The sequence below is a fragment of the Vicugna pacos genome, chromosome 6 (assembly GCF_048564905.1).
Source record: "Vicugna pacos chromosome 6, VicPac4, whole genome shotgun sequence".
In the NCBI taxonomy this organism is placed as follows: Eukaryota; Metazoa; Chordata; class Mammalia; order Artiodactyla; family Camelidae; genus Vicugna; species Vicugna pacos.
This window is the reverse complement of record NC_132992.1, coordinates 21,355,457-21,367,538: the sequence shown is the minus strand read 5'-3', so window position 1 is coordinate 21,367,538 and position 12,082 is coordinate 21,355,457. Positions and strand designations below refer to the sequence as shown.

The 12,082-nt window shown below is 37.4% G+C and overlaps 1 protein-coding gene across 3 annotated transcripts in view; it reads left to right on the top strand.

Annotated features, from left to right (window-relative positions):
• TUBGCP4 (tubulin gamma complex component 4) overlaps positions 1 to 12,082 on the top strand; it is a 38,972-nt gene that overhangs the window by 17,261 nt on the left and 9,629 nt on the right. For all 3 annotated transcript variants that reach the window (XR_012073348.1, XR_012073347.1, XM_031672871.2), the window contains exons 10-13: positions 8,203 to 8,253; positions 8,669 to 8,774; positions 10,296 to 10,403; positions 10,854 to 10,992. Coding sequence is in view for 1 of the 3 variants with exons in the window: in XM_031672871.2 (XP_031528731.1) it covers positions 8,203 to 8,253; positions 8,669 to 8,774; positions 10,296 to 10,403; positions 10,854 to 10,992 (404 nt within the window). In the remaining 2 variants the exon portion in view is untranslated. The remainder of the gene's footprint in view (positions 1 to 8,202; positions 8,254 to 8,668; positions 8,775 to 10,295; positions 10,404 to 10,853; positions 10,993 to 12,082) is intronic.

The following is a 12,082-nucleotide window of genomic DNA, read 5'->3' as shown; positions in this document are numbered from 1 at the left end:
ATATTTTCTTAAGAGAATATACACTAGTTCCCCAGAAATTGAGTACTTGACTTTTGTTTCTTCTTGATGTGATTAGAACTTAGCTTGGAGGGGACTGTCTCAGAGGGTTGAAGGGCAAGAAGTAGAAAATAAAGCATTCTCTGTTTTTTAAGAGGCAGAACTGCCTTAGCGTTTTCACACGTGACAGGAGTTTGCTAGTTAGCTATTTGTTAACTAGTTAGTTGAATAAAGGTTTCATTTCAGACAGTCAACATTTTGAGTCTGTCCCTATAGTTGGCAGTGACTCCAGGAAATCAACTGATTCTGACTAAATTTAGTGCTTTACATATATTTTAGAATGGATTTATTACATATTCTTTGATTTATGGATATGATAATCTTATGGGGAAAGCAGAACAAGTAATATTTTTCCATTCTTATAAATGAAAAAAATACTCAGAAAGCTAACTTGTCTGGCGGTGCTTAGTAAGTAAGTTGTGACTAATAATTTTTTAAATGGGCATATGTTCTGTGGCTTATCATAAAACTTGATTCACAGGTGTGTGATGATGTGAAATGAAATCTTGCGTTAGTTGTGTTGCGTTGTTAACTGTGTTGGTGGTTTTCAACTCATACTGTGCATAAAGTGACGTTGGGAAGTCTTAAAACACGCACTTGTCCCGAGTCCTTACCTCCAGAGCTTCTGACTCTGGTCAGGAGGAAGTCGGTACCAGCAGGTTCTTGTGTTTATACCATCCAACCAGCCACCCACCAAACACACTCTGCAGGTGATTCTGAAGCGTAGCAGGTACACTAGGGGCAGTCTCTAGAATGGCTGAGAATGGCTGAATGCGATTTCCTTTTCCGTTTACTGTCTCAAAAATTCCGAGGCAGTGGAGACAGAGCTGTGATGTAGACATAGAATATTAGAGCTTAAGGTGACCTTGAATATCACTTGATTTGATTCCTTCCGGGCAAGTAAATACCTAAACTATGCAAAATATATATTTCTGTCCATTCAAAATTTCAAGACTGACTCTCCACCTAGAGCCCAGACCGCTGTTGTCTGAGGGGCTGATGCCTTCACTTCTTTCATCTAACTTTATTGACTCTATTTCCGTTATTTTATCATTTTTCTGATTACTCTTTGGGAAATATAATTAATGGAGGAGAGTAAAATTTTATTGAATGAATAACATAATATTTCCAAATCATTCTCTTGTGAAATTTTAAAATACATGTATTGCTCAAAATTATATTTCCAGTGTAAAAATGGTGGACAAAGAACTGACGCTCAGACTCTTTGAAGCTAATAGACTTTTGGAAAGGTATAGTTGTAACAATAATTAAAGCTTAAAGTAATTAAAGAAATACCATATACCCAGAAGGAAAAGCGGGGAGTGTCTTGCAAATACATACCATACTCACCCACCCTTTTGGATCGCTTTCCTTTTTTTTTTTTTTTAAAAGGGCATGTATACTGTGTGAATCAATATAAAGTTCAAGAACAGGCAGAACTAGTTTGGTGTGAGATGTCAGGACAGTCGGTGGAAGGGACGTGAGGAGGCCTTTCAGGGCGCTGGTTACACAGGTGTGTTCAATCTGTGGAAATTCTTCGAGCTGTAAACTTAGGCTTGGTGCACGATCCTTTGTGTATGTTAGTCCTTCAACAAAAAGATTTTAAAAATGAATTCCGAGATACGTAGTAGTTTTTTGTTAATTTTATCTTTAGTTGGTTACTACTTATATAGAGAAATGGTGGTATTAATTTTTGTAGGTTTATCTTTTACCTGGCAACTTACTGAAGTCTTTTAGTTCTAATACTTTGTTCATTCTATTGAGTTTTCTCAGTAATGATGGGGTGTCATTTGCAATTAAAGTTTTACAACTTTCCTTCCAGTTTTTCACTGTTTGCTTTTTTTTCCTTAAATTCTTGGCTAGCATCCCTAGAATGGCATTCAACAGCTGGGGCAATAGTTTATATGTAAACTGCGTTGAACAGTGTAGGTGATAATGGGCATCTTTGATTTGGCTCTTAAAGATAATGCATCTAAAGTTTCTCTGTTACTTTAGTGTTTGCTATAGATAGGCTTTGGCACCTGAGTTTATCAAATTTAAAAATACTACTTTCTCTTCCTCATTTGCCGAGTTTTTATCATAAATGGATGTTGAAATTTATCACTACTTATTCTCTATCAATTAAGGTGCAATTTCTTGTTCTGAGTTCTTTTTCTCCTTTAGTTCACTCATATGGTATATTCCTTGTTAGATTTTTGGATTTTGAATCTTCCTGAGATAAACTGCACTTGAATGTGATGTTTTATTTATTTTTTTAATATACTGTTGGATTTGGTTAGCCACTATGGTATTTGGAATTTTTGCATCTACATTTACTAGTGAGATAGACTACACTTTTCTCTTCATGTATTATTCTTAATGTGGTTGTGGAATAAAGATTATAAAAGCCTCATAAAATGAGCTAGGTGTCTACCACTCTTTTTCTATTTTTTGTTGCTTTTTTAAGAAGACTATTTTTAAAAATTTTCTTGTGTTTTTAATTGAGGTACTGGGGATTGAACCAGGGCCTTGCACGTGCTAAGCATGCACTCCACCACTGAGCTCTACCCATCACCCCTTTTTCTAATTTTTAGAACAATTAATTTAAGGTAAGAATTTTTACTAAAAGTTTGAACTTACCTGAAAAATTATCTAAGCTAGGTTTCTTAGGAGGAGAAATCTTTACTGATTCAGTATATTTAAAACGTATTATTGCCTATTTAAGACATTTATTTCTTCTTGTACGACTTTTGGTATTTTCTGCTTTTCAAGGAACTTACCCATTTCATCTAGATTTAATTTTTAAAAAAATACTTGCTTGCCTATAGCTATTTATATTTTATTTATTTCAATCTTTTTATTGTTTAATCTTAATTTTTTCAAAGAACAAAGCTTTTGTTTTTAATTGTTTTTTTCTCTATTTGATTGGTATCTGTCTTTATTATTTTTCTTTCTCCTTGTTTGAGTTTTCTGTTACCCTTTTTCCATTTTCATAGGTTGAAAGCTTGACTTTTTTTTTTTTTTGTAATGGAGGTACTAGGGATTGAATCTAGGACCTCGTGCATGCCAAGCACGCGCTCTACCACTGAGCTGTCCCCTCCTACCTTGACTTTTCAGTTTTAACCTTTGTTTTGTAAGAAATATATATAAAACTTTACACATTGCTTTGACTGTATCCAACAAGTTTTTGGCATGTAGTATTTTTATTATTCTGTTCTAAATAAATCTTAATTTCCTTATGATTCCTTTTAACACAAAGAATTTATTAATTTTTAATTTTATTACAATATAGTTGGAGAACATAGTCTGTATATTGGTCCTTTGGATTTTATCGAGGCTTCCTTTATGGACTAATATAGGGTCCATTTTTTTGTTTTTAATTGATTTGCATGTACCCAGATAATGTAAATTCTGTGAGTCTAGAGTCCTATACATGTTCTCATTCTTGATTTTCAGGTTATATGGTAAACATGTGCATATTTGTAATAAATATACATACTTAATTGTTCTTCTTTGTATGTATACATCATTATCACTATCACATATGATATATATTTATATATGTATATATATTTTTTGACTTAAATTCTATTTTATTAAGTTATTATGGTCACTATCCAGCTTTCTTTAAGGTCATATTTATCTGATGTATCTTCTTCCATCCTTTATTTCCAACCTTTCATGTGCTTTTATCCCACCCTTCTTAACTTCCTTGTCTCCAAGTGCTTTCTGTCACTATAGATTAATTTGCATTTTCTAGATTTAATAAATGGAATCGAACAGTATGTACTCTTTCTTTTGAGGGGTGGGAACCAGGCTTCTTTGACCTAGCATAATTATTTTGAGATCAGTCAATGTTGCATGTATCAATAGTTTATTACTTTTTCTAGCTTGCACAGAACACTCATAACCATCATTAATGCATGTTATTTTAAACATTTCTGTAAATGCATTACAGAATGGCAAACACATCCCTTCACTTAAAAAAAAAAACCCTTATCTTTTTAGCAAGCAGGTAGCACTTCTATAAACATCATTATTATAATTGTTTATAAACATTTCTCTAAATATATTACAGAAGAGCTATCACATCCATTCCCTGAAATCACACTCTTTGAAACTACCCTGGACATATAATTCTTTTAAAAGTCTTTATTACATGTGTTTTTGTTTTATTTTCATTATTAATACATGAAAACATTTATCAAAATATATTTGACATATAACATTATGTAAATATAAGATGTACATGTTGATTTGATACATTTACATATTGCAATATGATTGCCAATTGTAGCAATAGTTAGCATCCATCTCTAGCATGTTACATAATTTCTTTTTTGTGATGAGAATAATTAAGATCTAGTTTCTGCTATGCTGTACACCAGAAATTGATATAACATTGTAAACTGTACTTCAATTAAAAATTTTTAAATATATATATGTAAAAGTAACTTGTGAGAATAATTTTTTTAAAAATCTAGTTTCTTAGCAAGTTTGATGATTATAATAATCACTATACTGTGCATTAGATCTCCAGGACTTATTTCTACTAGTTGCAAGTTTGTACCCTTAAACATTTCCCCTGTTCTCCCACCCCTAGCCCTTTGTAACCACTAGTTCACTGTTACGAGTCTGGCTTTTTTAGATTCCGCCTACAAGTGATACCATACAGCATTTATTTCTCTGTCTGACTTGCCTCACTTAGCATAATGTCCTCAAGGTCCATGTATGTTGTCATAAAAGGCAGAATTTCCTTTTTCTCATGGCTGAATTGTATATACATATCATATCTTCTTTATGCATTCATCCATTGATAGGCACTTAGGTTGTTTCCATATCTTGACTATTGTGAATAATGCTGCAGTAAACATGGGAGTGCATATATCTGTTTGATATCCTGCTTTCATTTCTTTTGGGTATATATTCAGGAGTGGAATTGCTGGATCATATTCTAGTTCTATTTTTAATTTTTTGAGGAACCTCCATGCCGTTTTTCCATAGTGGCTGATCCAACTTACATTCCCACCAACAGTGCACACAGGTTCGCTCTTCTCCACATCCTTATCAACACTTACGTCTTGTCCTCTTTAAGACAGTCATTCTAACAGGTGTGAGGCAATATCTCATTGTGGTTTTGATCTGCATTTCTGAGATAGTTGATGATGTTGGGCACCTTCTGTTGTCCGTGTTGACCATTTGGATATCTTTGGAAAACTGTTTAGTTCCTCTGCCTGTTTTTCAATTGCATTGTTTGGATTTTTGGTTGTTGTTATTGAGATATATGAGTTCTTTATATATTTTGGATATAGCCCCTTATCTAATAGATAATCTGCATATATTTTCTTCTGTTCTATAGGGGGGTTTGTGGGGTTTTTTGTTTTTGTTGTTTGTGCTTTTGTTGTCACATCCAAAAAATCATTACCAAGACCAATGTCAAAAGAGTTTCTTCCCTACATTTTCCTCTAGGAGTTTTTATGGTATCAGGTCTTATGTTCAAGTCTTGATTTATTTCAAGTTAATTTTTGTGTATGATGTAAGATAGGAATCCAGTTTCACTTTTCTGCACACGTTTATTCAGTTTTCCGAGCATCACTTGTTGAAGAGACTGTCCTTTCTCTATTGGGTGTTCCATGACTGCCCGTATATGAGGGAAGTTGATTCTGAGTTTTGTGTTCTGTTCTATTGGTCTCTGTGTCTATGCCAGTACCATACTGTTTAACAGATTACTTTAGCTCTGTCGTATAGCTGAAATCAGTTCTAATCAAATCACTGAAAGTATGATACTACCAGCTTTGTTCTTCTTTCTCAGAATTGCTTTGGCTATTTGGGGTCTTTTGTGGTTCCATATGAATTTTAGGATTGTTTTTTCTATTTCTGTGAAGAACGCCTTTGGAATTTCGATAAGAATTTTTGTAGGGATTGCACTGAATCTGTAGATAGCTTTGGATGGACTTTTTAACAATACAGTTCTTCTGATCCAGGAGCAGAGAATGTCTTTCCATTTGTGTCATCTTTGGTTTCTTTCAACAAAATTGTCTAGTTTTTGTTGTATAGATCTTTTCATTGCTTAAATTTATTCCTAGGTGTTCTTCAACTCAGCATAATTGAGATTAATCCATGTTGCATATATCAATAGTTTAGTCTTTTATTGCAAAGTAGTATCTCATTGTTCATACCAGGGTGTTTTCCTGTCATCTGCTGATAGACATTTGGGTTGGTCCCTTATTGTAGTTTTAATTTGCATTCCCGTAATGACTAGTGATGTTGAGATTTTTTTCATAAGCTTATTTTGTCATCCATATATCTTCTTTGTTGAAATGTCCAAATCTTTTGTCCATTTTTATTGCTTTTGTTTTGTTTAATTTTCTTACTGTTGAGTTTTGAGAGTTGTTTATGTGTTCTGGGTGGTAAGTCCTTTATCAGATACGTGACAACTATTTTCTCCCAGTCTATGTCTTGTCTTTCCAGTCTCCTAACAATGTCTTTCAAAGAGCAGAAGATGTTCATTTTGATTAAGTCGAGTTTATCAATTTCTGTTTTTTTATGAATCACGCTTTTGGTATTGTGTCTAAGAAGCTTTTGCTTAAGCCAAGGTCAAAGATTTTCTCTTCTGTTTTCTTTTAGAAAACTTACTGTTTTTAGTTTTACATTTAGGTTTATGATCATTTTGAGTTACTTTTTGTATGTAGTGCAAGGTATAGATCAAGTTTTAATTTTTTGCATGTAGATTATTCAATTGCTCCAGCATCTTGGTTCTTTTTTATGATTTATTTTTGTGTATTTGTATTGTTGTTATCCTTACCTCTTTAAGCATATTTATAAAGAATATTTAAAATTTTTGGTCTATGTCATAGGTCACATTTCCCCAGGAAACAGATTCTGTGACTGAGATCTGGCAAGAAGTGAGGGAAGCAGGACTGAGTAGAGAGAGGAAATAAACTGCGATGCGGTTGCCGCAGAAGCCTTGACCACTCTCTGCAGAGTTCTGAAGCTAGAATGGCTCTTCAGAGATCCCTCACATTGAGATTAGAGAGCAAGGCCATTGTACCTCTGCGTCTGTCAGAAATTAGTTCCATGGGTAAGGGCGCTGCCTTTAGCCGAAAACACCAGTAACAGGCAGCACCCCCAGCAGCCGCAGGGGCGATCCGGGCAGCTCACTGTGCTGTCCGCTCAGTTCTGAAACTTCTGCTTCAGCTGGTATGTGTTACCTAGTCTGTTGTGTTCCTTTTGCTTTCCCCGTGTCTGATTATTTTGACCTGTGTGTTTACATTCCCCTGGGGATGTCAGCTGTTTCATCTAGTAATGTGTACTGCAGAAGGGCCAAAGGCCAGTTCCTAATCTGTCTCAGTTCCAGTAGGAGAGGTAGGGGGGTGAGCACCAGGATGGAGATTCTGGGCACCCTGATTTGATGTTATCGCTTCACTGGGCAAATCCTAGTCAGAGATTTTGATGCTGGTAATGGTATGTAGTTGATTTTTTTGTATATCAATCATCAGGCTCGCTGAATTCTCTTACTAGTTCTAATAATCTGTATGTCACTTCTCTTGCACTTCCTATGCAGATAGTGATATTAACTATCAATAATGACAGTTTTGCTTCTTTTCAGTTTTTTTTTTTCCTGCACTGGCAAATCTTCAGTACAATGTTGGATGACTTCAAAGGACTTTCTTCTAATGTTTCGCCGTTAAATAGGTTGTCTGTGGTGGGGTTTGGTATATATACGCTTTATCAGCCTTCTATTCCTTGTTTGCTTTCTTTCTGAAATCACAAATGGATTGAGTTTTTAGCAAATGCTTTTTCTGCATCTATTGAGGTGATCATGTTTTTTTTTTAATCTTTAATGTAGTAAATTACATTCATATTAAAATTTTTTATTGAGATGAAATTCATATAACAAAATTAAACATTTGAGCCATTTAAAAATAGGTACAATTCAGTGGATTTTGGTATGTTCACAATGTTGTGCAACCATCACCACTAGCTAATTCCAGAATGCTTCCATCTCATACATTGACTGTTAAACCTTTATTCTTGGGATTAACTCAATACAGTCATGGTATATATTCTGTTTTCAACGTGTTGCTGGATTTGTACAACACCATTCTTTGTAAGAATTTTCATTGTAATGAAACTTTGATCCTGTTTTGCTGGTTCTTTTCGCAGCATCTCTGGAAGCTCATGGTGGAAGAGTCCGATTTGCTGGGTCAGCTGAAGGTAATAGCTTAGCTGTTTGTTCTTTTAACTCTTAAAATGATGCTGGAAGACAATGACTTGTCTCTGCAGCCTCTCTTGAGAGCACTGGTTGCCTGTCCCTAGACATCTAGAGTGGCTTTGTATGTCCTCATCCAAGTAGGCAAACTACCTATTGCTATGGATTTACTGTAGTACAAAGCTTTGGGTGTTTACTTCCTTCTGGCATAAGTGTGTTTTCATTGAATAAATGATGTTAAAGACACACCAGTCATCTTGCCATTACTAAGTATGCCCCTTTGAAATGCCAAAAGCCTATGTCCTTTTGCAGGTTGGGCACAAAGTGATGAAACTGGAAATTATGTGCATAATTCTTTCAGGATAGTGAGCTCCTGGCCCTGCTAGATTTCTGAATCGTAAACTGAAATTCTTTCTGCAGATCATTAAAGACTTTTACCTTCTGGGACGTGGAGAATTGTTTCAGGCCTTCATTGATACAGCTCAACACATGTTAAAAACACCACCCACTGCAGTAACTGAACATGGTAATTGCTCTGGGCCCCAGCTTATTGAAGTTGTAGTGTGTTTCTTGGCTGATGCTGAACCATTTAGGCCTGTTCCACGTAAGAGCAGCCTGGTGAGTTACAGAGAGTGTTTCCAAAGATGGAAGACTTCTCAGGTAGACTCACACTGCAGTCACTGGGAGCAGCCTTAGCTAGTGACCCTTCCTGGAAGAGATGGTACAAGCCTTCAAACTAGTATTTTATCCTCATCAATTTATAGCCATATGTTTCTCAAGGGACATATTGGGACTTACTGTCACTTGTTGTATTAGAACTCTTTAGATCATAAAGGATGGAAAACTAACCTAGGTAGAAAGGTGAATTTATTTGCTCTTGTATCTGTAGCTCCAGTGCAACAGGGACATTGCTGGGCCAGAGAACTGAAACCAGGGACTGCTGGGATTCTCTCTCTTACCGTATCTTGCTGGTGGCACTTGTGTGCTCTTTGATGGCCCTCCAGTCCCATCTGGCAACATGGCCACCAGCAGCTCCAAGAAACATACCTCACAGTGTCTACTGGTTGAGTCAGACCTGGTCTCTCTGGTAGCAAGTTAAAGGATTCCAGGAGAGGGGTTTTGACTAGCCTAGCCGGATTTTATTTTTATATATATATATATATGCATATATATGTGTGTGTGTGTGTGTGTGTATATATATCATATCTGTATCAAAGAGGTCAGACATTAAGCTATGCCTACTTCAGTCAAGTCACCCTTGACCATTGGGGATGAACACTGTTCCCATTCGAGCTACATAAGGAGAGTTAGGTAAAGATCAGAGTCAAAAAGAGAGGCAGAGGGGAAGACAGGGTTACCATTTTTCTAGCTCTATGAAACAAGAGATGTCCACTGTACTTAACAGAGGACTTTTTCGGCTGCAGATGTCAGAAAACCCAATTCAATCTCACTTAAGCAGAGGGGGAAACAAAAGCATTTATTGATTGTCCTAACTGAAGAGGTCAGGGGTATGGTGGCTCCAGGCAGTTTGCTCCAGTGGCTCACATGACGCCTTCAGGACTTGGTGTCATCATCTTCACCTCTGCCTTTTTTCTCAGACAGGCCTGCTCCATGAGTAGCGAGATGGCCTCCAACCAAGTCCATATCCTGCTAAGTCTGTGTTTATCTCTAGGGGGGAAAAAAACTATACTCTTTCCAAATCTTAATAGAGTCTCTGGATTGGCCTGGCTTGGGTCCTGTTCACATCCCTGAACAAAATAGTTTACCAAGGTAGATCGTTCCTGGGTCACCTGCCTACCCTGAGGTTCAGGTGTTGTCCACCCCACTGGAACTGCATGGATTGTTCTGGGGAGGGGTGATTCTCCAAGGAAAATCAAGTGCTGTTACCAGCAAGAGGAGGAGGAACACACGCTAGTCAAGCAAAAACAACCGATGTTTACCATGCCCTGCTGTTAGCGTTAGGCTGGCTGGAGGAGGAGTGGACAGAGAGGTCTGGGTTTGTTGCACAGCCATGCCGCCTCGCCAGCCCACGTGTCCTTTCTTGCAGATGTGAATGTGGCCTTCCAACAGTCAGCACACAAGGTGCTGCTGGACGATGACAACCTTCTCCCTCTGCTGCACTTGACAATCGAGTATCATGGGAAGGAGCATAAAGGTTGGCCCCTCTTTCTTACATCTTTCCGCTCCTCTCAGTCCCCATCTGTTCTCCTGTCTGCTTCCATCCACCTCCACAGAAACTGCATCATTTTGGACCTTAGAAACCACCTAGTCTTTTGTGTAACATTGTGCCCTAATTTTACATGAAAGAAAAGGGAAGTCCAGAGAAGCTAAGTGACATGGCCAGGCTATAGTTTTGGTTTTGGTTGTCATGCTGCTGGAATGGTCTGTTTATTTATAGCCACCAGACTTTAAGGCTGAGAAAACAATGTCTTAAGAGACCTCCTAAGAGAACCCCTCCTTGGAGTTTCCTTGCCCTCTACAGTCCCTTGTGTCCCCTTCATGCTCTGAACATTGCAGGCTTGAGTGAGCACTCATCTCATGAATGCTACTCACCTTGTTGCAGCTCTGGTTCTAGATGAGCAAAGTCATCTTCTCTCCTTAACAGATGCTACTCAGGTGAGAGAAGGGCCTTCTCGGGAGACTTCTCCCCGGGAAGCCCCTGCATCCGGCTGGGCAGCCCTAGGTCTTTCCTACAAAGTGCAGTGGCCACTGCACATTCTCTTCACCCCTGCTGTCCTGGAGAAGTGAGTATTTTGAGTTTCTCACAGGTAATTATTACCCACGTTACTTCCAAGGGAAGAAATTATCAGGAATAGAATTGGTGGGAGCAAGATAGCCACCCAACTGGTTTTTAACAGCCTGTAAATCAGAGGTTGCCAACTCAGATGCCTTCGGGGGCTGGATAGATAACAATAAATGAAACTGAAGATGTGAGACAGTAGGGAGCAGTGGATGCTGGAATGATCGGGAGGGTCAAAGCCTTAAAACCGTCAATCTTTTAAGAAGCAATTTACAAGCTGCCAGTTTGTGGCCGCTCTTCATCCTCCCTGTTTGTGCTCACAACCCTCTACTCTGGGGAGCTAGAGAAGCTAAGATGTGGGAGATGACACATAAGCTGGTTCAAGGAGAAGATTCAGGGCCCACAGCCCACCTAAGTAAGCTGCATGGACTTTGTCAGTGCTTTAATTGGGCATTCTGATTACTACATGTGAGCTTGTTGTTATTTTTGGAATCAAATAGCCCAGATCATATCCTCTGTTGAATCAAGAAGGTTGTTAGGTGAAAAGTTAGTTTGTGTGATTCCAGAGGTGGTATGTGTGGTCATGGCCCAGCACTGATGCAATTTACCAGTTGCATTGTATTGCCTTCCTGTTTTATTAAATTATTTTAAAATAGAGGGGCTAAAATATACAAACAGCTCACACAACTTAATAAGAAAAGAATAAACAACCCAATCCAAAAATGGGCAAAAGACCTAAACAAGCAATTCTCCAAGAAAGAAATACAAATGGCCAATAGGCACATGAAAAAATGCTCAATATCACTAATTATCAGAGAAATGCAAATCAAAACTACAATGAGGTTATCACCTCACATTAGTCAGAATGGCCATCATTAAAAAGTACACAAAAAATTAATGCTGGAGAGGGTGTAGAGAAAAGGGAATCCTCCTACACTGTTGGTAGAAATGTAGTTTGGTGAAAACAGTATGGAGGTTCCTTAAAAAAATAAAAATAGACTTACCATCTGATCCATCAATCCCACTCCTGGACATATATCCAGAGGAAATTAATTCGAGAAGATACATGCACCCCAGTGTTCATAGCAGCAGTA